The 26,633-nt window shown below is 43.6% G+C and overlaps 1 protein-coding gene across 4 annotated transcripts in view; it reads right to left on the minus strand.

Moving 5' to 3' along the window:
• RAPH1 (Ras association (RalGDS/AF-6) and pleckstrin homology domains 1) overlaps window positions 1–26,633 on the minus strand; it is a 185,321-nt gene that overhangs the window by 16,225 nt on the left and 142,463 nt on the right. For all 4 annotated transcript variants that reach the window (XM_073541863.1, XM_073541864.1, XM_073541865.1 and 1 more), the window contains 2 exons: window positions 25,649–25,770; window positions 10,890–10,955 (listed from right to left, as the gene is read on the minus strand). In XM_073541863.1, the coding sequence (XP_073397964.1) occupies window positions 10,890–10,955; window positions 25,649–25,770 (188 nt within the window). The remainder of the gene's footprint in view (window positions 1–10,889; window positions 10,956–25,648; window positions 25,771–26,633) is intronic.

Raw genomic sequence — 26,633 nt, forward strand, 5'->3', positions numbered from 1 at the left:
GGAAGGCCCGCTACGATTGCTGGATCAAACAGATGCCACATTCACAGTCATGTGCTTTACAGGAGATAAAAGGCCTCTAACCGCCGATAGTATTATAGAATGCAAACTATCTAAGCTTTATACTCACACACAGGGACTTGATGAAGTTTATAGGGGATGTTCCCATTGCTGGATCTTACACAGCTAAAGGATTTAATAATCCTATCCTCCCTGATAGGATTTCGGGGAAACAAAACATCATTTGTCACCCTACCATGACAGTAGCACAAACCCTTTCAAAACCAGAGGGCTTCATTGTAAAGACTGCTTTCACACCCCAGTACCATTGAACAATTAAATGTCCAAGCCCCAAATTAAGTTCTCCCCAGCTTTTCCCCGGGTATGCTTTTCCTGCAACAGACCGCACAGTCATGTCATACATATTTTGTTATGTCCAGCTATATAATTGCTGTCTAGAAGGTCTAGTCATTTTTTATGTCTTCAATTATTACAGACATTGTATTTTTGCGTGTATTAATCCTTCATATATTTCATACTGTAAGGTAACAGCACCATCTGCTGGCCGTTTAATGCAGAGATTCTAGTTTAATTTGCAATGTATTGTGGGATTGTTCCTGTTACAACATAGTCTTGTTTAAGACACTGTGAGAGGAACAGCAGCCATTATTCCTCCATGTGTCTTAGGAGAAATTACACCATTCGTGTTCTTCATGCTTCTTAAACAGCCTGCTCTAAGCATAGTTGGTAAGCACTATCTAGGTGTTATAATCCTGTGTTTATAACGTTTGTTGTATTAAATAGGTAATCATCAGCTATGTATTACCTCATGGTACCTATGTATTACCTCATGGTACCTATGTATTAGCTCATGGTACCTATGTATTACCTCATGTTACTGTGTATTGCAGACTATCTGTATTTTATGCTCTGTGCAGTTATATATTCTGAAATGCTCCTGTTATTGCATCCTATAGTTTCACCCTTTCCTGTCACATCTGCATTCACTAAAAGAAGGTTACAATTTGACAGCCTCTTTTTCTTAAAAAAGACAGGGGGTTTAGCTACATGTCTCATTGCACACCCTGCTAACGTGTATGAGGACAGTATAGTGAAACAACTGCTGAGAACAAGCTCAGAAGAACTGACGTTACAGAGCCCGCCATTATCCAAGCATACGGTTATAGCAGCAACCTCCTAACGGTCGGACCGAATAATCAGACCATACGGAGCCCGCCATTATCCACGCTGAGCTGACAAAGGGATATCACAGCGGTCGCCTAACTGTTGAATCATATCTCAAGAACGAGCATCCTCTTTCAAGACGAGATCACAAGTTAGTTCCTCCAAGACACCATCCGTCAGCAATGCCGCCGCTATTGCCCGCGCAAAAGCTGAAGTGGCAAAAGCAAGAAGCACCTTTGCTGAGCAAGAGATAGAATTGAAACTACAACAAGCATGCCTGAATGCAGAGAAAGCACGCCAACAAGCATGCCTGGATGCAGAGAAAGCGCGCCTTGAAGCAACATTACAGAAACTTGCTATTGAAAAAGAAACAGCAGCAGCCATAGCAGAAGCAGAAGCCTAGAAGCTGCCGTATATTCTGACGACGAACACAGCAGTGTGCTAGGCCTACAACAAGTTACTCACGATCCATTGCAGTGTACTGCAGAGTACATCCATCAGCATTCCAAATCAAATGACGATCCAGACCCACAGGCGAAGACACTGCATTTTGTCAACAAGCCAACCAGATAATTCAGACCCCCAGAAAGCCAACTATCAGTCTCCTTACCAAAAGAAAGGAAATACACATTGGGATGATACTGACCACAATAATCTTTCTCCAGAACAGAAGATCCGGAATCTGTCCTGGCTTAAAGAGAACCCCTTCGCTTCAGAAAGGTACTACAGCAGTTGGACCACACCAGAGACATCTAACAGGTATGACCGCACAGCACACATGTACTCTGACAACACTCCATCAGCTGGCATCAGTGCCAATCAAGCCACGATGGACTTTGCCAAGTTCCTTGCTCGACGTGAGTTGGTCACTAAGGGACTTGTAAAGTTCAGCGATCACGCTGAAAACTACAGGGCTTGGCGAGCCTCCTTCAAAAATACCATAAGAGATATAGGTCTATCATGTAGTGAAGAAGTGGATCTCTTGGTAAAATGGCTAGGACATGAGTCTGTCGAACACGCAAAGAGAATCAGAGACATTAATGTAAATTATCCATATGTCGGCCTCAAAAGAATTTGGAATAGACTTGATGAATGCTATGGTTCAGTAGAGGTTATAGAAAGTGCCTTGTTTAAAAGAATAGAGGACGTTCCTAGAATAACGAACAAGGATTATTCAAAGCTCAGAGAATTAACTGACTTGTTAATGGAGTTGTGTGTAGCAAAAGCAGGAGATCTTGTGGGGTTGACATATCTCGACACTGCTAGAGGTGTGAACCCCATAGTTCAAAAACTCCCATATAACCTGCAAGACAAATGGGTTACATATGGTTCTAGGTATAAACAGACTTACAATGTACCATTTCCTCCATTCAATGGGTTTGTAGATTTTGTCGCAGAACAAGCAAAAATTAGAAATGATCCTAGCTTTGATCTCATGCTGTCATGTGCCAATAACTTTGTTAGTAAACCTCGTAGAACAACTGTAGAGGTCCACAAAACTAACATTTCCTCCACAGGTTCAGTTCGCAAAAAGTTCAGCTCCGGTCAAGGAGAAGACAAATCCAAAGACCCAAGCAGGCAGTGTCCCTTACACAAGAAGCCACATTCCTTACTTAAGTGCAGAGCTTTCAGAGAAAAGTCATTGGAAGAAAGGAAGGCCTTCCTTAAGGAGAACCGCATCTGCTACAAATGCTGCTCTTCAACATCCCACTTCGCCAGGGACTGTAAGGTTAGTGCAAGGTGTACCGAATGTGACAGCACCGAACAGAACTCAGTTCTACACCCTGGACCACCATCGGATGACTCAAATACTGACACTCCAGCCATTACTTCTAAGAGTACAGAAGTTTGTGGAAATCTCATAGGAGGCAAGTCCTGCTCTAAAATTTCCCTACTGAGAGTCTACCCGGCAAACGAAAGGGACAAAGCCATCAAAGTGTAAGCGATTTTAGATGATCAGAGTAACAGGTCATTAGCCAAGTCTGCCTTCTTTGATAGCTTTAACGTCAGAGGACCCAGTGCCCCCTACTCTTTGAAAACTTGTGCCGGTAGAGACAGCTGGTAGGAGAGCAACAGGCTAAGTAGTCGAGTCTATAGATGGCCAAATGTGTCTGCCCTTACCAACCATATTGGAATGTAACCAGATTCCTGACAACAGGTCAGAGATACCTACGCCTGAAGTGGCATCGTATCATCCTCATCTGAAGCGTATAGAACGGCTGATTCCTAGCCTTGACCCAGAGGCTCAAATAATCTTGCTCCAAGGGAGAGATATTCTACAAGTTCACAAGGTTAGACAACAGATCAATGGCTCGCACAATGCTCCATATGCTCAGAGACTCGACCTTGGGTGGGTCATTGTAGGAGAGGTCTGTTTAGGAGGTGCACACAAACCGACAGTGGTTAACAACATGTTTACCAGGACTCTCGAGAATGGACTTCCATCTCTCCTTCAACCATGTGAAAATCACTACTTCATAAAGGAGTTGCTACACAGCACTTCATCACCAAGTATCTTAGCGAGTCGTGCCAATGATGATTGCATTCAGAATTGCGACCAAGATCACCTTGGGTGTACGGTCTTCGGCAAGACCAAAGAAGATAATCGTATAGCAATGTCATTTGAAGATAGACTGTTAATAGAGATGATGGAGCAAGGAATGGTGCAGGACAAAACGAAGAGCTGGATTGCACCTCTACCCTTCAATCCTCAACGACAACGCTTGCCTAACAACAGAGAACAAGTTTACAAACAATTGGTCTCCCTCAGGCACAGCTTCCATAATAAGCCAGAGATGAAAGACCATTTCTTAACCTTCATGGAGAAGATATATAAGAACGGTCATACAGAGTTAGCACCTACACTTCAAGACTTTGAGGACCACTGGCACCATGGTAAACACGTCAACACAGCTCTACAGCTAGAGCAGTCGAAGAATATAATTATCCGAGCTGTACAGCGTGAAAACTATGCCAAAGAATAACTTAGTTACTCACCGATAACGGTGTTTCTCGGAACCCATGACAGCACCACGGAGAGAGGGGATCCGCCCTTCAGGGACAGGAACCTACAGATAAAAAGGGCGGTACCTCTCCTCCGCCTTCAGTTGGTTACAGAGCATCAGAGGGTCTCCAGGTTAGTTAGACAACAGAAATATATACACCATATTATCATACTGCTTATTTATTAAAAGCACCGTGCCTAAACGAAAACACTCTACTAACAGTAACACGTTCTCACCACACTCGTGAAGGGGAGGGGAATAAGCGGGTTCTGTCATGGGTTCCGAGAAACACCGTTATCGGTGAGTCACTAAGTTATTCTCTCTCACCCATGACAGCACCACGGAGAGAATTCCAGAGATTGGTAGCTTAGGGAGGGACCACTGCCTTAAGGACCCTTCTCGCGAAGGTCAGGTCAGACGTAGAGGCTAGATCTAATCTATAGTGCCTGAAAAAGGTCGAAGGTGATGACCAGGTGGCCGCCTTACAGATTTGTTCTATTGATACCTCAGATCTTTCAGCCCATGAGGTCGCCATTGCCCTTGTGGAATGGGCTCTCAGCCCCTCCGGGATGGTATTTCCACTGGATGAGTATACCAGGGCAATCACATCCCTTATCCACCTTGCCATGGTACTCTTGGATGCCTTGAGCCCCTTCCGAGGACTCTGGAAATACACAAAGAGAGAGCCTTCCTTCCTACATTTTTTGGTGGCCTCTAAGTACTGTACTAGGCACCTTTTAACATCTAAAGTGTGGAATTTTTCTTCCCCCTTATTTTTTGGATTTGGGCAGAAGGAAGGAAGGACTACCTCTTGGGACCTGTGGAAATGTGATGACACTTTAGGTAAATAGGCCGGGTCAGGTTTTAGGATGACCCTATCCTCTAGAATTTTTGTAAAAGGAGGCCTTGCTGATAAGGCTTGGATATCGCTCACTCTTCGGGCTGATGTTAGTGCCACCAGAAGCACCATTTTAAGTGATAGGATTTTTAGGGGTGCCAAGTGAATTGGTTCGAACGGAGGGCCTGTCAGTGTTGATAGTACAAGATTCAGGTCCCATGACGGTAACCTTTGACTAGCTTTTGGCCTAGATCTGGTTGCGGCCTTAATAAATCGTGATACCCAAGGGTCACCTGTCACATCATGGTTATAGAGGGAGCCTAACGCCGCTATTTGTACTTTTAATGCGTTAACCGCCAGACCCTGTTCTAGGCCCTTTTGTAGAAATTCTAGGATCTTATCAATCTGCACTCCGTCATGGACCTTTGCCCTAGAAGTGGATAGGAATTTTTTCCATGTCCTGCCGTAAGTTCTCATTGTAACTGGTTTCCTACTTTTTTGTAATGTAGTTATAAGTTTCTATGAAAACCCCCTGTCCCTCATCAGTGCCCTCTCAAATTCCATGCTGTTAAATGGAGGTTCAGTGCCCGAGGATGTAACACTGGGCCCTGCGATAGCAGGTCCGGAAGATCCGGTAGGATCCATGGGTCGGTTAGTGAGAGCATTCTTAGCCAGGAAAACCAGGTTCTTTTGGGCCAGAAAGGGGCTATCAGTATCATTCTTGCCCCATCCTCCCTGACTTTCCTTAGGACCGCTGGAATGAGCATGATTGGGGGAAAGGCATATGTTAGACTCTGTGTCCATGGGAGCATAAACGCGTCCAGAGTTAGAGGATTCCCTCTGGAATCTAGGGAGCAGAAGGTTTCTATTTTTTTGTTTTTGAAATCGGCAAACAGATCTTTATCCGGGGTCCCCCACATTTTTACAATCTGCCGAAAAATGGACCCCTTTAGTACCCATTCCCCTTGTCGTAATTGGGTGCGGCTCAGAAAGTCTGCCCTTTGATTCTCTGCACCCCGGATGTGTAGGGCTGATAGAGATAGCAGGTTTGCCTCCGCTAGTTTGAGGACTCTGGCGGATGTGTCCATTAGGGCTTGGGACCTGGTTCCCCCCTGATGATTTATATAGGCCACTGTGACTCAATTGTCCGAAAGAATGCGGACATGGTGATTCTGGAGCAGGTGTAGAAATTGTGTTAGTGCATAGCCTACTGCTAGAAGCTCTTTTTGGTTTGAGGAGGCTTTTAATTCTTGATCTCCCCACACGTCCTGAGCTCCATACCGGTAGGGGTCTAGTGCAAGTGGGGCATTCCCTGTTCTTATTCACTTTCTTCTTTCCCTAAGGGAGAGGGATTTGTATTACAAAGGTGAACATTCACGAAGATCACTTACCCCCAAAAGGTGCGCTGCTGCAGGTACCGGTTCGGGAGACGAAGTCAGGTCCTGTATAGGCTGACCTCCTGGTGGCGATTTGCTCCTTGCTGCTGATGTACTATGCCACGTGGAGTGACTGCTGGAACGGCCCTCTCTGTTTCGTTCCTTTTGTCGGTGGTGGTGGTGCTGCTGCTTCTGCTTGAGCTGCTGTCTGGCATGCTGCTCCTGTTGCTTATCGCTATCCTCCATTATTAGGAACGCTTCCAGCCAGGAGTCTCTTCAGCCACCATATTTAAATTTGCTGCCCCCGTGACGTCACCGCTCCCATCCTGCATCGCGCTGGTCGGGTAGCGCGCTCCTGTTCATGCGCCTGATTCAGGGACCCGGAAGTCCGCCTCTACTTCCGGGGCAGCGGCCATCTTGGTACTCTCCGTACCATTGCGCTGCCCGCACTTCCATCGGGTCCCCGCGAGCCCCAATCTCCTTTCCAGAGCGGCGACTCCGGCGTCTCCCCCCCGCTCACCTGGTAGCCCGCATCGGCCCCAGCGGTGGCGGCTTCGGGCACCATTCCTGCCGCGACAGGGGCCTCCCCGCTGCCGAATACCCGACAGGCCGGCCCCGGATCCGGACTCTCTTGAAACGCAGGTACGCCGTACTGTGGGTCCCCCAGTCAGGGACAAGAACCCAACTGAAGGCGGAGGAGAGGTAGCGCCCTTTTTATCTGTAGGTTCCTGTCCCTGAAGGGCGGATCCCCTCTCTCCGTGGTGCTGTCATGGGTGAGAGAGAAATCGACTGTTTAACCAATCAACGGCCAATACCAAAAGATAGTGTTCTGAGGAAACTCAGAGCAGCAAGAGAACTGCAACTCTCTTCCAACTTGAATATGAGGGACGTAGAAAAATACCTAAGTGTACATGGGTGTACTTGGACTTTTAACCCACCACATTCTTCACATATGGGAGGTGTATGGGAGAGAATGATAGGTGTCGCAAGGAGAATCCTCGATTCAATCTTCTTACAGGAAGGATCTGCAAGACTGACACACGAAAGCTTGACAACATTCATGGCCGAAGTGTCAGCCATCATAAACGCCAGACCGTTGACTCCAATTTCCAGTGATCCTGATGACCCAACTGTTCTCACCCCAGTCCTGCTGCTTACGCAGAAGACTGACCCTAATTGCTCTTCACCTGGAGAATTTAATGTTAAAGACCGTTACAGGAGTCGATGGAGACAAGTAGAGAGTCTCTCCAATGCCTTTTGGGACAAGTGTAAAAAAACAGTACCTGCCTACTCTGCAACAGAGGAGAAAGTCGCAAACCAGCAAGCCTAACCTCCAGCCTGGCGATATAGTACTAATGAAAGACTGTCAGTCTCGAAGAAATGAATGGCCATTAGGTCTCATTACCCAGACATTCCCATGTAAGGATGGAATCGTACGTAAGGTGGAAGTAAAAATAGGAAAACAAGGTGAGACCAAATTGTTCCTCAGGCCAGTAGGGGAACTCGTTCTGCTGTTCACGTCAAATAAACACAATAGTGACGTCGGCTGACGTCAAGCAGGGAGTGTTCTGTCCAGCTATATAATTGCTGTCTAGAAGGTCTAGTCATTTTTTATGTCTTCGATTATTACAGACATTGTATTTTTGTGTGTATTAATCCTTCATATATTTCATACTGTAAGGTAACAGCACCACCTGCTGGCCGTTTAATGCAGAGATTCTAGTTTAATTTGCAATGTATTGTGGGATTGTTCCTGTTACATCATAGTCTTGTTTATGACACTGTGAGGTGAACAGCAGCCATTATTCCTCCATGTGTGTTAGGAGAAACTACACCATTCGTGTTCTTCATGCTTCTTAAACAGCCTGCTCTAAAGCATAGTTGGTAAGCACTATCTAGGTGTTAAAATCCTGTGTTTATAACGTTTGTTGTATTAAATAGGTAATCATCAGCTATGTATTACCTCATGGTACCTATGTATTACCTCATGGTACCTATGTATTACCTCATGTTACTGTGTATTGCAGACTATCTGTATTTTATGCTCTGTGCAGTTATATATTCTGAAATGCTCCTGTTATTGCATCCTATAGTTTCACCCTTTCCTGTCACATCTGCAATCAATAAAGGAAGGTTACAATTTTACAGCCTCTTTTTCTTAAAGAAGACAGGGGGTTTAGCTACATGTCTCATTGCACACCCTGCTAACATGTACTGTATGTGGACAGTATATATTTAGTTATAGCTCTTCCCTTTGATATTATATTCCATATCTATAACACATTGCAGCTGTCTTTACTGTTTGCATTTTTCCTTATGAGAAGTTAATAAAAGTCTGTTTGCCAGACGAAAAACAATTGGCTAGAGGTTAAAATGTAACTGCGTGAAAAAGCACAGACACCGTCTCTCCCTTGCTATCCAGATGTGCCTTTGTGTATTTCAGCAATGAGAAGTAAAAAGGTCTCCATGATTAATAATCTGCTGTATAGTGTTGGAGATCTTGGACTTAGCTAGGTATTCCCATCACCAAGACCCTATCCCAATATGTAGTAATAATAATAATAATATCAGCAAATACCTCCAATTAGAAATATAGTATAGTCCTTCTGATTACCTATGTTGCCTTACCCCATGTGCATGGCATTGCAATAGCTTAGGTATCCATGGTTATGGATACCACCTAACAACTGTCATTATGTGAGTGGTCATAACCATACATACCTAAGTTGCTGCAATGCCCTGCACATGGGGTAAGCAACATGGCGAATCAGAAAAACAATTATTATTATTATTACACCTACTAGATATTGGAATAGTATCTTGGAGAAGGGAATATCCCCCTTTAAACCCCCATGTACATTCAACTAATATCGGCAGCACCAGCTGATATTGACTGGTTAGGAGACACTCCAATGGACACAGTCAAGTGATTGTTGGGAGAGATGTAAGTTGGGCATGTCCGATTATGGACCGTTAATGACTTTAGTCTCCCGGAGATCAGCCATCGGTAGTGATGTGTGTTATCGGCTTTCTCATAGAAAACACAGGAGCGCTCGGCTGAATTAGAGCTCAGGTGTATGGGAGAGACGGCAGAGATGACTGCTATCAAATGATCACCTGGCCAACAGCCATCTAATGTGTTTGGAGGCCTCAAGTATCTCATCAGTCCGCAGTTAAAAAAAAAATGAAATACTTATTGAAAATCCTTTAAAAGTTTAAAAATGAATGTGACATTTCAGACCCCTACGTGACACCGCTTAAGGGCACAAAGAAGGTATTTTGATATTTTACCCAACCAACACATAGCAGGTTATGGGTTACACAGAGGAATGATGGTGTGCATATGTACATCACATTTAATACAGCTGTAGAAAAAAAAAAGAAAATCATCCACAGAAGAAACAGATCATTATGGTAAATTATCTATGTGCTTAGGAGGACAGAGAGGATGACATTGATGATGGAATGAGCAGCACCTTTGACAATTGATATTTTACAAGTTGTAGAACAGAGGAAAACATCATTTGATTATCAGGATGAGAATACCGTATTTTCCGGCGTATAAGATGACCGGGCGTATAAGACGATCCCCCAACTTTTCCAGCTAAAATAGAACATTTTCTTAAAAGTCCAGGGTCTTCTTATATGCCGGGTGTGGGGGAGTGGTCCCGATGACAAAGGAAAGGTGTACGTGGAGTTATCATCCCCCTTTTACCTCATTGGTGGCAGCGGTGCTGTCTGCGGGTCTCTGTGCTGGGGATCGGCGGCTACTCCATCTGCACTGTGGTGGCTCTGTGCTGGGGATCGGCGGCTCCTCTTTGTTCAGCGTGGGGGCGCTGTCCTGGGGGGCGGTTGCGGAGGCTCTCTGTCCAGCGTCGGGGCTCCTCCGGCATTTCCCCAAAGCCCGGAGGCCCAGGCAGCTCCATTGCTGCGATGCGGTGGCCTCCCTGAAAATGGCCGCCGGAGCCCGTGTATGCTCAGATTCAGATCTCGTCTCCCGAGATCTCGGGACGAGATCTGAATCCGAGCATGCGTGGGCTCCGGCGGCCATTTTCCCGGAGGCCACCACATCGCAGCAATGGAGCTGCCTGCGCCTCTGGGCTTTGGGGAAATGCCGGAGGAGCCCCGACGCTGGACAGAGAGCCACCGCAGCCGCCCCCCCAGCACAGCGCCCCCACGCTGAACAAAGAGGAGCCGCCGCCGACCCCCAGCACAGAGCCGCCGCCAACCCCCAGCACAGAGCCGCCACACTGCTGAAGGAGAGGACGCTGCACCACTGCCACCAATGAGGTAAAAGGGGGATGATAACCCCATTTACACCCTCCCTTGTTCATCGGGACCACTCCCCCCATATACACTCGTCGTACAAGACGACACCTGGCGTATAAGACGACCCCCGACTATTAAGCAGATTTGCAGGGGTTAAAAAGTCGTCTTATACGGTACTTTTATGAATGGCCATGAAGGTGTTAGAATATTGGCACTCACCTCTAACAAGACTTCCTTATTTCTGTCAGCCATCTCCGAAGTCTCTTTTCTTCCTAAAAGATAGTTCTGAAAGAAAGAAAAATTATGAGTCATGAGTCCTTCTGCATTTTGGATGAAGGATTACGGTAAGCAAAAATAAAAAGTTATTTATACAGCAACCCACACGTGCAATATGCCAAAATCAAGAATCAATGTTTACATATATACAAACTGGAATTATTCTTTCTACAGAGTGAAATAACAGTCAGAGGGAATCCGGGCACAAGTCAGCCGGCTACCCACAAGGGCACAAGTCAGCCGCTACCCACAGTGGCATTTAACATGCAATTCCGGCAATCGTGCTGGAAATCCACCCTTCGGTGATTGATCGCGGGTTACCGATGGCTTGGCATGACAACCAGAGGTCTCCTGGAGACCTCTATGGTTGTCACTGCCGTACTGCTATGAGCGCCGCCCAGTGGTCAGCGCTCATAGCAAGTGAGGTATTATGCTACATGCAGGCGATCTGATCATCGCCTGCATGTAGCAGTACCAATCGAGTTGTGGCAGCTTCATACACATATTTGGAATCGTCAGAATCGCCTAATCAAAAAAAAAAAAAGGATTAACCTGATCGCTAAACAGCGAGAAAATAAGTCAAAATGCCAGAATTATCCTTTTTTGGTCGCCGCGACTCTGCATTTAAATGCAATAACGGGCGATTAAAAGAACGTATCTACACCAAAATGGTATTATAAACTACAGCTCGTCATGCAAAAAATTAGCCCTAACCCAACCCCAGATTATGAAAAATGGAGTCCCTACGGGTATCGGAGAATGGCGCAATTTTTTTTTTTTTTTAATAACAGTTTGAAAATTTTTTCACCACTTAGATAAAAAAAAAATAGAACCTAGACATGTTTGGTGTCTATGAACTCGTAATGACCTGGAGAATCATAATGGCAAATCAGTTTTAGCATTTAGTGAACATGGTAAAAAAAAAAACAAAAACAAAAAAAAAAAACAAACAACTGTGGGATTGCACGTTTTTTTTTTGCAATGTCACCGCACTTGGAATTTTTTTTACTGTTTTCCAGGACATGACATGCCAAAACCAATGGTGTCATTCAAAAGTACAACTTGTCCTGCAAAAAAACAAACTCTCACATGGCCATATTAACGGAGAAATCAAAATGTTATGTCTCAGGGAAGAAAGGTAGCAAAAAATGAAAAGCAAAACCAAAAATACCTCCGTTCATGAAGGGGTTAATAAGTAAACTTACCAATTCAGTCTAAACTTTCCAACTTACATTTAAAAGATGTGCACTGTTGGTTACCCCCATTTTAAAGCCTCCCTTTCTATTGAACATAATAAGAAAAAAGAGCACACTTACCTCCCGGAGTGACGCCGCTCCTTCGCTTAGTATGCTCTTCCCCCAGTCATCTTGTTATATTATGTCACATGAGCGCTGCAGCGGATGAGTTGTTTAATAGAACTATGAAGCCTGCAGCCCATCAGCAGCCAATGATGAGCGGCAGCGCCCATGTGGCATAAACAATGTCAGGAGATTGCCAGGGACGCACAGCTTGGGAGCAGAGAAGCGGTGCCATTTCAGTAGGTAAGTATTCCTTTTTATTACTTTATTCGGCACACTACGGTGCAGTCAAAAGCGGTTTTCCAGCAATGCAATGCCCATTAAGCGTTGTTTTATTAAGTGAGGGCGTTGTTTGTGGGGCATGTACCAGGGTGCTGAATATTATAAGAGGCACTAATAAAAATAACTTTCAGCAGCTGAAAGGCAATTCTGAATCTGAGGTCTTACCGAGGCACTCTCAAGTTTGAAAGTTATCCCCTATTTTTGAGATAGAGGATAACTTTCGGATTGCTCGGGGTCCGACCGCTACAGACACCAGTGATCCTGAAATCTGTGATTCTAAAAAGCCCTAGGTGAATGGAGCGGTTGTGGATCATGCGTATTACCACTCCATTGACTCTTAAGGGGACTGCCAGAGACTGTTGAGCGCTAGGCTCGGCAGATCTCCAGCACTCCCATTCGAAATAACGTAGTGGTGGTGTGGCTTTTCAAAATCTTGATTCTCGGGATTTCTGGGGTCAATGGCAGTCAGACCCCAAACGATTGGAAAGTTAATTTCTATCCAATGGACAGGGGATAACTTTCAAACTTGAGAATGCCTCTTTAACAAAAGAAATAAATAGCTAAAAGGAAATGAATTGGAGTCTAAGGCCGGAGTCACACTGGCGAGGAATACGGGTGCGTGAGAGGCGCAAAAAGCACGCATTAGACACGGACCAATGATTCTCTATGGGGTCCCTCTCACCAGCCGTATATTTCTCCTCAGTATCCTACGCTCCGTGCCACTCGCAGCATGCTGTGATTGTCAGCGTACTACGCCCGTAATAAGCCAATGCAAGTCTATGGGTGCGCAAAAAATACGGATTACACACGGAGCACACATGTGGCCTGCGAGAAATACGCACCAGGTGTCTTTTAGCAAAGCCGGCAATTCAGTGCACGATACAGTAAACTCACACTGACTGTTTTAATAAAGAAATGAAAGAATAGATATAGACACATAGAATGCATATATATATATATGCATTCTATGTGTCTATATCTATTCTTTCATTTCTTTATTAAAACTGTCATAGGGCTCCATTATATGTCCATTTTGCAAGCCTGCGAGAAAATCTCACCATACGGATGCCATACGGATGCTGACATGCGCAAAATACGCGACCACACCTTGATTACGGATGACATACGGAGCACTGTTTAGGGGTCTGTCATCCGTATTACGCATGTAAAATACTGACCGCATTTTGCGCAGGTTAGTGTGACTCCAGCCTAAGACTGATTACCACAAGTCATTGGAAAAGGAAAAATGGACAACACTTCAATTTCTATTGCTTTACTGTCCCCCAAATGACACACATCAAACCCGAAGCGCCCACGATTTGGCTGGTTAGATGACCCTCACTACACCCATCGGAGCCTTTCTGAAACTCAATAACCTCTCGTTCTATTCGCCTCTTGGCCCATCACACATTTCTCAGGATCATTCCTTCTCCTTAGGCCTCTTTCACACTTCCGTTTTTTACAGTCAAAATCCACCAGGTTTTGAAAAAAACGGATCCGCAATTTTTTTTTTTTTGCGGATCCGTTTTTTCCCCCATTGACTTCCATTATCGGCGGATTTTGATGGATTTCCGTCCGTTGCATCCGTTTTTGTGAGGATCCGCCATAATGTTGCTGTCCGTTAACATCCTCAAAGATTTCCAAACGGAGCTTGCAACGTTTTTTTGGCCTGTGGATCCTCTAGACACTGATTTAACCCGAAATTCGGTCTGGGTGCCGGACAAAAAAAAAATTCTCTCTCTCTCTCTCTCGTTCCTTTAAATTTCCTCATTTTGCGGATCCGTCAAAAAACGGATCCTGTGGCATCCGTTCACATCAGTTAAGAACGGATCCGCTTCTCCACCTTTTTGGCGGATTGTAACTGACACAAAAAACTGAAGTGTGAAAGAGGCCTTAGCACTTCTCTTGATCTTCCGTTATGGCTTCGTATCTGGTTTTATGCATTGTGACACTGAACCTTCATGATCTCTTTCTGAAATCTTACACCTGTTATTGTTAGTGAGTATAAGGGTATGTGCACACTTTGCGGTTTCTGCTGCGTTTCCGCAGCGTTTTTGGCTCTGCAGAAACGCAGCAGATTCTGCTGCGTTGTACAGTACCTTTATTTCCTATGGAAATCAAAAAAAGCTGTGCACATGCTGCGTTTTTTTCCGCGCGGTTTTGCAGCGGTTTACAATCCGCAGCATGTCAATTGTTTGGTGCAGAAACGCTGCAGTTTTACACCTCATCCATTATGAGGTGTAAACCGCAGGGCAAAACCGCAGAAAAAACGCAGAAAAAACGCAGATAAACCGCAGAAAAAACGCAGCACTTTGTCCTGCGAGGATTTCCTGTGGTTTTCTCTACAAAATCCGCAGAGACAAAAAACTAGGTGTGCACATACCCTAAAGCCTCGAGCATGTTCTCTTTTATGCTTATCACACAATATCACAAACTGCAGAGAAAAAACTGCGAAAATTGTGAATATTGGGCAGAGTTGTATGGAGTACTTTAAACTACAGCTGCATTTTACATTATAAATGTATATTATGGTCCTGATATACTGAAAACTAGCACATGTAATGTATCAATGTTAACAAGATTTCCACCATATTTTCTATCCAGTCACTTCTGAAAGTACAATAATAATTATAGCAAATACCTTAAAATTAGAAATGTTTTATAGTTCTTCTGATTAGCCATGTTGCTTACCCCATGTGCAGGGCATTGCAGTAGCTTTGGCATCCATGGTTATGATCACTCATATAGTGATAGACAGCTCTTAGTGGTCATATCCATGGCTACCTTTGCTACTGCAATGCCCTGCACATGGGGTAAGTGACAAAGCTAATCAGAAGAACTATACTACATTTGTAATTGGAGGTATTTGCTAAATATCTATTTATATAATTGTCTTGTAATGTTTTCATTTCCTGTTCTGTCCAGATGTCACCGTATCCCAAAATTCCAAGCGGAGGAAGTTCACCGTCCCCCATATTGGGACACCCAAGTGATGGGTGTCTCAATATGGAAACTGCTGCTGGTACCAACCTATTGCGCGGTACCACCATACACACACACTATACGCCGAACGCACCACTCACACTCACGCAGCCTCTTGCGCGGTACCACCAGCGGAACACAGCAGGGGATCACAGAGGATTCATTTTGTGAGGTAAAATAGTTCACTGACTGTTTTTAAACAATATTTTACCTCACAAAATGTATCCTCTGCGATCTCCTGCTGTAATGTCGGTATTGTCTTTTGCTTACTCCACTGCCGAGGAGCTGTGGTATGTTCTGTGCACGGTCAGACACAGGGGTGAGAGAGACAGAGAACAGGGAGGAGACAGCTCAAACGGGACAGCACATGAGGGGAGAACACAGCACAGGAAGGAGAGAGACAGCAGACAAGGGGGATAGCACATGGGGAAGACAGGTCAAAGAAGAGAGCACAGACGGGAGAAGTCAGCACATGGGGAAAGAGAGAGTGGATAGGTGGGTGAGCACATGGAGGGGATTCTCAACGATGCAAAGCCTGCCCCCATCGTGACATTACCGCCCTCCCGATGCGACAGAATCAAGCCTCCATCTAGTTATTAATATTACACGTACTACATATTGGAATAAGGTCTTGGAGCTGGAAATACATCTAACATTAAATTTGCAAACGAATACACTAATTTCTTGAGAATGCAGACACCCATAGAAGATATAAAGGTGTTGATGGAAATACCTAGCTGCTCATATATATATATGATTTGGTGGGGGAGTGTCAGGGTTTTGATTTTACTAACAAATTCCTTTTAAATTACAATAATTTGAATAGACAATTAGGAGGACTTCTGCCAGATGAATCTGCTAGCTGTATTAGCAAATGGAGGCATTTTTATCTTTCTACATAATAGTCTTCATCACAGAGACAAGGAAGGGACATAAGATTATAGTGTGCTCTGCACGTTACAAAAAATAGAGATGATGAATCATTTGTACAAAAAGAATGATGCTTAAATAGAAAAAAAAAAAATCAGAGCCATCTTTATTTCTAATGATCTTACTGGAATAATGAAATGGAGCTGGCAGCTGGGCTGGAGTCACAACCAAGGCTCCTCTATTATACGGTAGCAGCTTTATTACTGCGGCCTTGCAGAATTCTTTCATGTGACGGGTGTTTCCGGCATGCAGCTCCATTGTTTTTGGAAGCTAGAATCACACAGAGCCCTGGTGGCTCCTGAACATTGCATTACCAGCTCTCACGGTATATTGAGCTGCATTGCTCCACACATTGCAGGTGTCAAGGCCGTTAGAAAATCCCAAACCCCCGGGTGCTAGATAGTGATTAGCAGAGAGAAAGCTCCAATCACTCATGCCAGAATATGCACTCTCCTCCATTTCTCCTGACATTCATGGCATCTCAGCACTGGGAGAGTAAAGCACCTCTGTGCTAGGTAGAGGATGACTAGCTAGCTATTACACAGCCACAAGTATTGACGGCCCATTTTTCTATAGCGGTCAGATTCAGCTGAGGTGGTGAAATATCAATGTGCACATACAGATACAAATAAAGAAACCTTTCAAGGATTTAAATAGTAATCTCGAGACTGGTGTTAGCAGGCAGATCGAAGAGTATTGTGCTCAAAAGAGAAAAAAACAAAAAAAAAACAGAAAACGGGATTCTAGAATAAACTATCGTTTACATAAAAAAGTGGGGATTGTTCTCAACGCGTAGATCAGCTGCACTTATTTTACATCAGTTAAATTGAACCTGTCACCACTTTTGGCCGATATAAGATGCGGCCATCACTTTTCAGGGCTGATCTACAGCATTCTATAATGGTGTACATGTGCCCCAACTCGACCTGGAAGAGTAGAAAAATAACTTATTATACTCACTTGTGGGGCAATACAGTCCAAGGGGTGTCGCTGCTCCGGGTCCGGCGCCTCCCATCTTCATGCGATGCCTCCTTCCTGCTTGCTTCGTGTCGCACTCCTGCACAGGCGTACTGATCTGCCCTAGTGAATGCAGAGTAAAGTACTGCAGTGCACAAGTGCCTGGAAAGGTCAGAGACGTTCAGCGCCTGCACACTGCAGTACCTTACCCTGACCTCAACAGGGCAGATCAGTACGCCTGTGCAGGAGTGCGATGCCGAGCAGACTGTGTGGATGATGAAGGGACGCATCATCCACACAAAGCAAGAAGGAGGGTGGTATCGCAAGAAGATGGGAGGAGCCTACCAGGACAAGCGACAACCCTCGGACTGGACCGCCCCGCAGGTGAGTATAATAAAAATTATATTTCTTCTCTTCCAGGTTGGGTTGGGGATAGATATACAGTATAACATTATAGAATGCTGTATATCAGCCCTGAAAGGTGATGGCTGTAACTTATATCGGCCAAAACTGGTGACAGGTTCACTTTAAAGAGAACCTGAGAGCGGCCACATGCTGCCCGATGCACATGCTGCCCGATACACGAGCTGCAGGATCTCAGCCAGGTATGTGTGACTCTGAAAGGCTGTGCAGAGCCTAGTGGGACAGGCGGGTCCCTGTAGCTTCTCCATGCCCGTTGTCAATCACTGACAAGTTCTTCTTTACACAAGCATGCAGGGAGAGACCGGCTGTATTACTATCCAGGCCCAGAGCCATTTTCAATTAGATCATTAATTGAGACCTTAACCCCTTAAGGACCAAGCCACTTCGCAGGTTAATGACCAGGCCTTAATTTTTAAATCTGATCACTGTCACTTTATGCGGCTATAACTCGAAGGCTTCATAGTATCCCACTGATTCTGAGATTGTTTCTTCGTAATATATTGTACATTATGATAGTAGTAAAAGTTCTTGTGTTTGTGAAAAAAATGTAAATTTGGCAAAAATGTTGACATTTTCACAATTTTTAAACTTTTAATCTTTATGCCCCTAAAGCAGAGCGTTATGTCACACAAAATAGTTAATAAATAACATTTCACACATGTCTACTTTACATCAGCACAATTTTTGAAACAAAGGAAGTTACAATAGTTAAAATTTGACCAGCGTTTTCTCATTTTTTTTCAACAAAATTTACAAAGCCTTTTTTTTTTTTAGGGACCACTTCACATTTGAAGTCACTTTGAGGAGTCAGGAAACACCCAAAAGTGACACCAATCTAAAAACTGAAACCCTCAAGGTGCTCAAAAACGCATTCAAAAAGTTTATTTACCCCTCAGGTGCGTCACAAGAATTGAAGTTATGTGGAAGGAAAAAATGACCATTTAACTTTTTTTCACAAAAATTTTACTTCGTACACAATTTTTTAAATTTTGTCATGGGTATCAGGAGAAAACGAACCTCAATATTTGTTGTGCAATTTCTCCTAAGTACACCGATACCGTATGTGTGAAGGAAGACCACTCTTTAGGCGCATGCACAGGGCTCAGAAGGGAAGGAGCACCATTTGAGGTTTTGAATGTAAAATTGGATGGAATCGAGAGCGGACGCCATGTCGTGTTTGGAGAGCCCCTGATGTACCTAAACAGTGGAAATCCCCCATAAGTGACCCCATTTTGGAAATTTGACCCCGCCAAGGAACTTATCTGGCTGTGTGGTGAGCACTTTGAACTCCCAAGTGCTTCACAGAAGTTAATAACGTAAAGCCGTGAAAATTAAAAAAAAATCATATTTTTTCCACAAAAATGATTTTTGCCCCCAATTTTTTATTTTTCCAAGTGTAACAGGAGAAATTGGACCCGAAAAGTTATTGTGCAATTTGGCCTGAGTACACCGATACCTGATATGTGGGGGTAAACCACTGTGATTGCCTAACTGCGATCTTTTGGGAGGCAGAATGAACAAATCCACAAAAGGTGAAGAATTGGTTTTATTTTTTACACTGTTCCTCATTCAGTATTAGTGATTAGGCGACTTTATTCTTCGGGTGAGTGCGATTACAGCGATACCAGATTTATATCCTTTTTTTTTTTACATTTAGCTTCTGTCACACACTTAGGCTGTGTGCCCACGTTGCGTTTTTGTAAGCGTTTGTGCTGGATCAGATGCTTCAGAAACGCTTAAAAGAAGCTTCCCATTAAATTTAATGCATTTTTGGCCTTTTGTGCCAATACATGCGTTTTGAAACGCTCAGAAAACGCTTAGCGGCTAAAAACGCAGCATGCTCATTAATTTCCGCATTGCTCCGCGTTTTTAGCCATTTCCAATGTTCCTAGAAACCGCGTGGAAAAAAACGCATCAAAAATGCGTGGAAATAAAACGTGCGGTTTCTGGGAAGGAGTCCGGTTTTCTGAGTGCTTAAAAACGCTAACGTGGGCACATAGCCTAAAAGACACTTTTTTTTGCAAGTTTTTGCATCACCACATTTTGAGAGCTATAATTTTTCCATATTTCGGCCCACAGAGTCATGAGAGGGCTTGTTTTTTGCGGGACAAGCTGATGTTTTCGGGCACATGACAAATTTTGATAACTTTCTATTTTGATTTTTGTGGAGGCAGAATGAACAAAAACCAGCAATTCATGATTTTTTTTTTCTCCGTTCTGCGTGTGGTAAAATTGGTAAGGCAGCTTTATTCTTCAGGTCAGTACGATTACAGCAATACCTCAGTTATATAGTTTTTTTTAATGTTTTGGCGCTTTTACACAATACAAACTTTTATAGAAAAAATTATTATTTTAGCATTGCTTTACACTGTGTTCCAAATTATTATGCAAAAAATATTTCCTCATATTTTCTCTAAATTACCTGTGAATTATTGCAGTCACTGTTATTTTCCAGTCACCTACTATTCTAGTATAATTGCAATGTTTTTGAACAAACTGCCTATGAAAACAGTATATTTTTAAAAATAAGAAACACTCAAAATGCATGTTCCAAATTATTATGCACAGCAGAGTTTTCAACCTTTTTATTTTTATAAGCATTATCAGCTTATTACAAAATGAAATCACACAGTTTTCAAGTCAAAACTTTATTCTAGGTGATGTTACATTTGCACATAGGACCCCTTGTTCGAAAAAAGCTTCTGAACTCTTTCGTCCATTGAATTTGTCAGTTTTTGGATGGTTTGTGCTTCAATTGTTTTGCATGTGGACAGAATACCCTCCCAGAGCTGTTGCTTAGATGTGAACTGCCTCCCGCCATCATAGACACTCCTTTTGATGATGCTCCAGAGGTTCTCAATGGGGTTGAGGTCAGGGGAAGATGGTGGCCACACCATAAGTTTGTCCTCTTTTATGCCCATAGCAGCCAGAGATGCAGATGTGTTATTTGCAGCATGAGACGGTGCATTATCATGCATGAAAATGATCTTGCGGAAAGCACGGTTCTTCCTCTTGAACCATGGCAGGAAGTGCTGTTTTAGAAACTCCACATAGATTATGGAGTTCATCTTTACCCCTTCAGGGATCCTAAAGGGGCCGACAATCTCTCCCCCCATGATTCCAGCCCAAAACATTACTCCACCTCCTCCTTGTTGGCGCCTTAGCCGTGTTTTCATGGGGTGTCCATCAACCAGCCATCCTCCACTCCATCCATCTGGACCATCGAGCGTTGCACGGCACTCATCGGTGAACAAAACAGTTTGGAAGTCAGTCTTCATGTATCGTTTGGCCCACTGGAGCCGTTTCTGCTTGTGTGCAGTGGATAGAGGTGGTCGACAGGATGGCTTACGCACAGCTGCAAAGCTCTGAAGGACCCTGTATCTTGTTCGGGGGATGTTGGAGGCACCAGCAGCTTCAAAAACTTGTCTGCTGCTATGACAAGGCATTTTTGCAGCTGCTCTTTTAACCTGACGCAATTGCCTGTTGGAAAGAGTCCTCAATTTTTCCTTATCAGCACGCACACGTGTGTGCTGGGATTCAGCTACATACTTCTTGATTGTGCGATGATCACGATGAAGTGTCTTGGCAATGTTGATTGTAGTCATGCCTTGACCTAAATACTCCACAATTTGTTGCTTCTCAGCAGCTGACACATCCTTTTTCTTTCCCATTTTGGCAAAAAATGTAGGCTGCTTAATAATGTGGAACAGCCTTCTTAAGTAGTCTTGCCTTCATTTGGACACACCTGCCAAACTAATTTGCACAGGTATCTGCAATTGCTTTCAGTGATATAAAGAGCCCTGACACACATCACCATCAATGAGTTTAAATGGCAAACAAAAAAATTCTAACCTTATCACGCCTAACTCTTTTTGCATAATAATTTGGAACACAGTTTATTCTGAGGGCTATAACTTATTTTTCCGCTGATGGACCTGTATGGCGGCTTTTTTTTTGCGGGACAAGATGGTGTTTTCAGTGATACAGTCATATAATGCTCCATACAGAATAATGAGCCCCATATATTGCTTCATACAGTATAATGAGCTCCATATAATGCTCCATACAGAATAATGGGCCCAATATATTGCTTCACTCAGTATAATGAGCCCCATATATTGCTTCATACAGAATAATGGGCCCCATATATTGCGTCATACAGAAAAAGGGTCCTCATATAATGCTCCTTACATAATAATGGGCATTATATAATGGTCTATACAGAATAATGGGCCCCATACAGTGCTCCATACAGAAAATGAGCCTCATATAATGCTCCATACAGAATAATGGGCCCAATATAATGCGCCATACAGAATAACAGGCACAATATATAATGCTCCATACAGAATAGTGGGCCCAATATAATGATCCATGCAGAATAATGAGCCCCATATAATGATCCATACAGAATAATGTGCCCCATATAATGCTCCATACAGAATAATGGACAACATATAATACTTCATACAGAATGAGTCCCATATAATGCTCCATACAGAATAGGCCCCATACATTACTCCATACAGAATTGGCCCCATATAATACTCCATACAAATAATGGACATCATATAATGTATCATATAGAATAATGGGCCCCATATAATGCTCCACAGAATAATGGACACCATGAAATGCTCCAAACAGGATAATGGGCCCCATATAATGCTCCAAACAGGATAATGGGCCCTATATAATGCTCCAAACAGGATAATGGGCCCCATATAATGCTCCATACTGGATAATGGGCCCCATATAATGCTCCATACAGGGATAATGGGCCTCATATAATGCTCCAAACAGGATAATGGGCCCCATATAATGCTCCATACAGGATAATGGGCCCCATATAATGCTCCATACAGGATAATGGGCCCCATGTAATGCTCCATACAGGATAATGGGCCCCATATAATGCTTCATACAGGATAATGGGCCCCATATAATGCTCCATACAGGATAATGGGCCCCATATAATGCTCCATACAGAATAATGGACACAATGTAATGCTCCAAACAGGATAATGGGCCCCATATAATGCTGCATACTGGATAATGGGCCCCATATACTTCTCCAAACAGGATAATGGCCCCATATAATGCTCCGTACTGGATAACGGGCCCCATATAATGCTTCATACAGGATAACGGGCCCCATATAATGCTCCATACTGGATAATGGGCCCCATATAATGCACCATACAGGATAATGGGCCCCATATAATTCTCCAAACAGGATAATGGGTCCCATATAATGCTCCATACAGAATAATGGACACCATGTAATGCTCCAAACAGGATAATGGGCCCCATATAATGCTCTAAACAGGATAATGGGCCCCATATAATGCTCCAAACAGGATAAAGGGCCCCATATAATGCTCCAAACAGGATGACCCCCATATGATGTTCCATATAGGATAATGGGACACATATAATACTCCATTCTGGATAATGGGCCCCATATAATGCTCCATACTGGATAATGGGCCCTATATAATGCTCCATACAGAATAATGGACCCCATATAATTCTCCAAACAGGATAATGGGCCCCATATAATGCTCCGTACTGGATAGTGGGCCCCATATAATGCGCCATAGACAATAATGGGCTCATCTCCCCTGCTGGGCTCATTCTCATCTCCCCCACTGGGCTCATTTCCCCCCGTCACTCTCATCTCCCCCGCCGGTAACTTTTTCCTCTGAGAGCGCGTGGTCATGTGGTACTGCTCATTAAGGTCATGAATATGGGCGCCACGCCTATGGGAGAGGAGTGGCGTCCATATTCATGCCCTTAATGAGCGGTATCATGTGGACCGCACGCTCTCACAGGAAAAAACAGTGGTCAGTATTATGTTTTGCTGAGGGCGGGGAGCGGAGGACCGACCCCGGACTTATAAAAAAAAATAAAATAAATAAATTAACTTGTTCAGGTGCCGAGTGGGCCCCCCCCCCGTCTCGCCAGGGCCTCAGCACTTGCCCGGGTACGCCGGCCCTGGGTGGAAACTAGGGACGGACACGTGCAAGGTGTGTGTATGTACACTGTGGGAACATCATACTGAATGGAGAGCACTGTGGGGGGCCATGCAATGGATACCATACTGTGAGGGAATACTAACAGTCAAATTCGGGAGACCTATGGTCACTCCATGTATCACAGACCATGCTCGGGCTGTAAAATACAGATGGCTAAATTTGACGAAAGTCCTCATTCGAACATTCTTATATCATGGTCTGAAATTGCCATTTAAGGACTGACTGTGAGTCTCCTATCCTGACTGAACAGTCTTCTATACGCCTATGGGGCTGATGAATTTGGGTCCGGAATCCAGTGGTATGTTCGAAAAATCACGGTGGGACTGTGATGTCTAAATTCAGCCTTAAGGTAGAAACACTTATTTCGGCCCATGTACTATAAACCTTTGTGTTGTGCAAAAATCGTAGAAGGCAGTACTCCGTTGACATTTACAGGCCAGACTAAAGCAAGGAAATAGACGGTTCGGTCACCCGTCCACTACGTGGACAATCAGGGGGAGCTGCACACAGAACAGGTCAAGCTCTAAATGTGCGGACATGACTGGCCCAAGTTTTACAACAGTCATCTGAATATAGCATAGGAAAGAATAGGAGATACACTCGCACACTGACCCACAGTAACCTGGAAAGCCCAGAATAACCCTCTAACAACTAGTGATAACCAGTTAATGACTAGATATCTATAACTGTGAAGAAATCAGCAGCCATATTACAGCCATCTCTCAGAGCACAATGTGGCTCTCAGGGTAAATAAGGTTGGGGAGCAATGCTCTGCAGTGATCAGTGACCAGGAGCTGTGCTGTACTCAGTGTCTCCTGAGCACAGGAAGAGCTATACTCCGTCTGCTCTCAGCAAATCAGTGCACTCGGCGATTAGTGAGAAGCTCTGATTGGCTGAGCTCTGGTACCTCCCACTGACTTGTGCCCTATAAATTGGAGTCTCTCACTAAGCAAAGTGAGAATAAAGCACAGCGCTCTGAAAAAAGGTTTATTTGTCACTGCCGGCAATTCAGCAGGCCCCGCTACCAAACTAAGGCACTCCCCAGGATCTCAAGGGCTCTCAAACTTGAAATCAAAGAATTAGGCAGATGAAAATCAAATCTCTCATCTGCATGCCGCCCCCCAAACACCGCCACCGTAGGTAAGCTCCACGAGCAGGGTCGTCTTATTTCGCTTTAATTATTGTATTGTTAACTTTGTTACTTATGACTGTTGTGTTTGAAACTGTTCAACTGTAAAGCGCTGCGGAATATGTTGGCGCTATATAAATAAAGATTATTATTTATTATTACCTGCCCTTATTTGTCTAATGTGTCAAATACTGCACTATATGTGCTTCAATACCACAGTACTGCAGCATATTAGGATAAAAACAAAATTCAATTTAATTCCTTATTTATATTATTTAGCTTATCCAGACAGGCAGCCATTCATCCATCCAGGAACTGTCAAGCCGAATCCGCAGTTATCACCCCCTACATTGTAGTAGAAAATTTGGTGAGGATTTTTTTTTTTTTGGGGGGGGGTGCAAAAATATAGAAATTATATTCTATACACATCTGCACACAAGTGTAGAATATATTGACATATTTATATATATTTTACAAACCTACTATATATATATACAAACGCACATAAAACATTAAATAAATATATATATATATATATATATATATATATATATATATATACACACACACACACAAACATTATATATACACACACATAACATACACACATGCTAAGCAATGCTGGGACCCTGTGGACCCCCCCCCTAGTGCGATATATCTTACTTGGGGATTTTTGAACAGTGCGTACTTCTCGATGCGTTCCACAAACATCAGCTTGTTCTGGCTATCCCGAGTCCAGTTTAATAAGTTCTCAACTAGGTTTTCATGGTCTTCAAAGATCCGATCTGGGAGGAAGACACAGTTAAAAGAAGGTGATTATGACAAACTGAAATGATGAAAATGTGAAGTATTTGTTATTACGTATTAAATAATGTGTGATTGCATTAAAAAAAGAAAAAACTGACACTCGGATCTGTACTACATTAAATGTGACGAAAATGTATCGAAGCGCTAATGTTAGGAATGACTGTACAAAGAAACAGCCCAATTAATAGAGCACGTACGATTCAGACAACAGGGCAATCTGCAGGGGATAAGGATTAACTAACGGCTCTGAAAGGCTCGGCAAGTCAGTGTAATGGGCAGACAGCAGCTCACTGACACTTTGCTGTTTTCCGTTACCGTACATCTTTATGGATTATGGTGAAAATTTGGCCATTTTATATGAATTATAGAACCTGTACCACTATTTAAATGAATAAAAGAAATAAATGACAGTAACACCAAATCTCCAAGTACAAGCTTTATATCAGACACCGCTATGGAAGCTCATACGCTTGGAAATTTAACACTGCGCTATCTTGCCCTTCATAAATTTCCAGAAAAATAATGAAAATTAAATGGTGATCTCGGCAAAAATAATAGTTACTAAATGGCTCAAAACTTGATGTAAAATGGTCAGTTTGCTTCTAGGAATCAGATCACAGTTTTTAGAGCAGATATAAGACTACAGCAGTGATCCGCCAGGCTGCAGGAAGGGAGCCCGATAAAGAGCCTCTCTCTTTTTTGCACAAACCACATTCTTCCTGACAGGTCATTAACATGTCTGAAAACATCTGCAACAAGAAAATCAACGCCCTGCCAGGGCTCACAGAGCCATTCCTGCCCCTCCCGTGTGTCTGGACGCTTGGGGCTCGCTCACACAGGG

The sequence above is a fragment of the Dendrobates tinctorius genome, unplaced genomic scaffold (assembly GCF_039654945.1).
Source record: "Dendrobates tinctorius isolate UK_male_01 unplaced genomic scaffold, ASM3965494v1 ptg000125l, whole genome shotgun sequence".
Classification (NCBI taxonomy): Eukaryota; Metazoa; Chordata; class Amphibia; order Anura; family Dendrobatidae; genus Dendrobates; species Dendrobates tinctorius.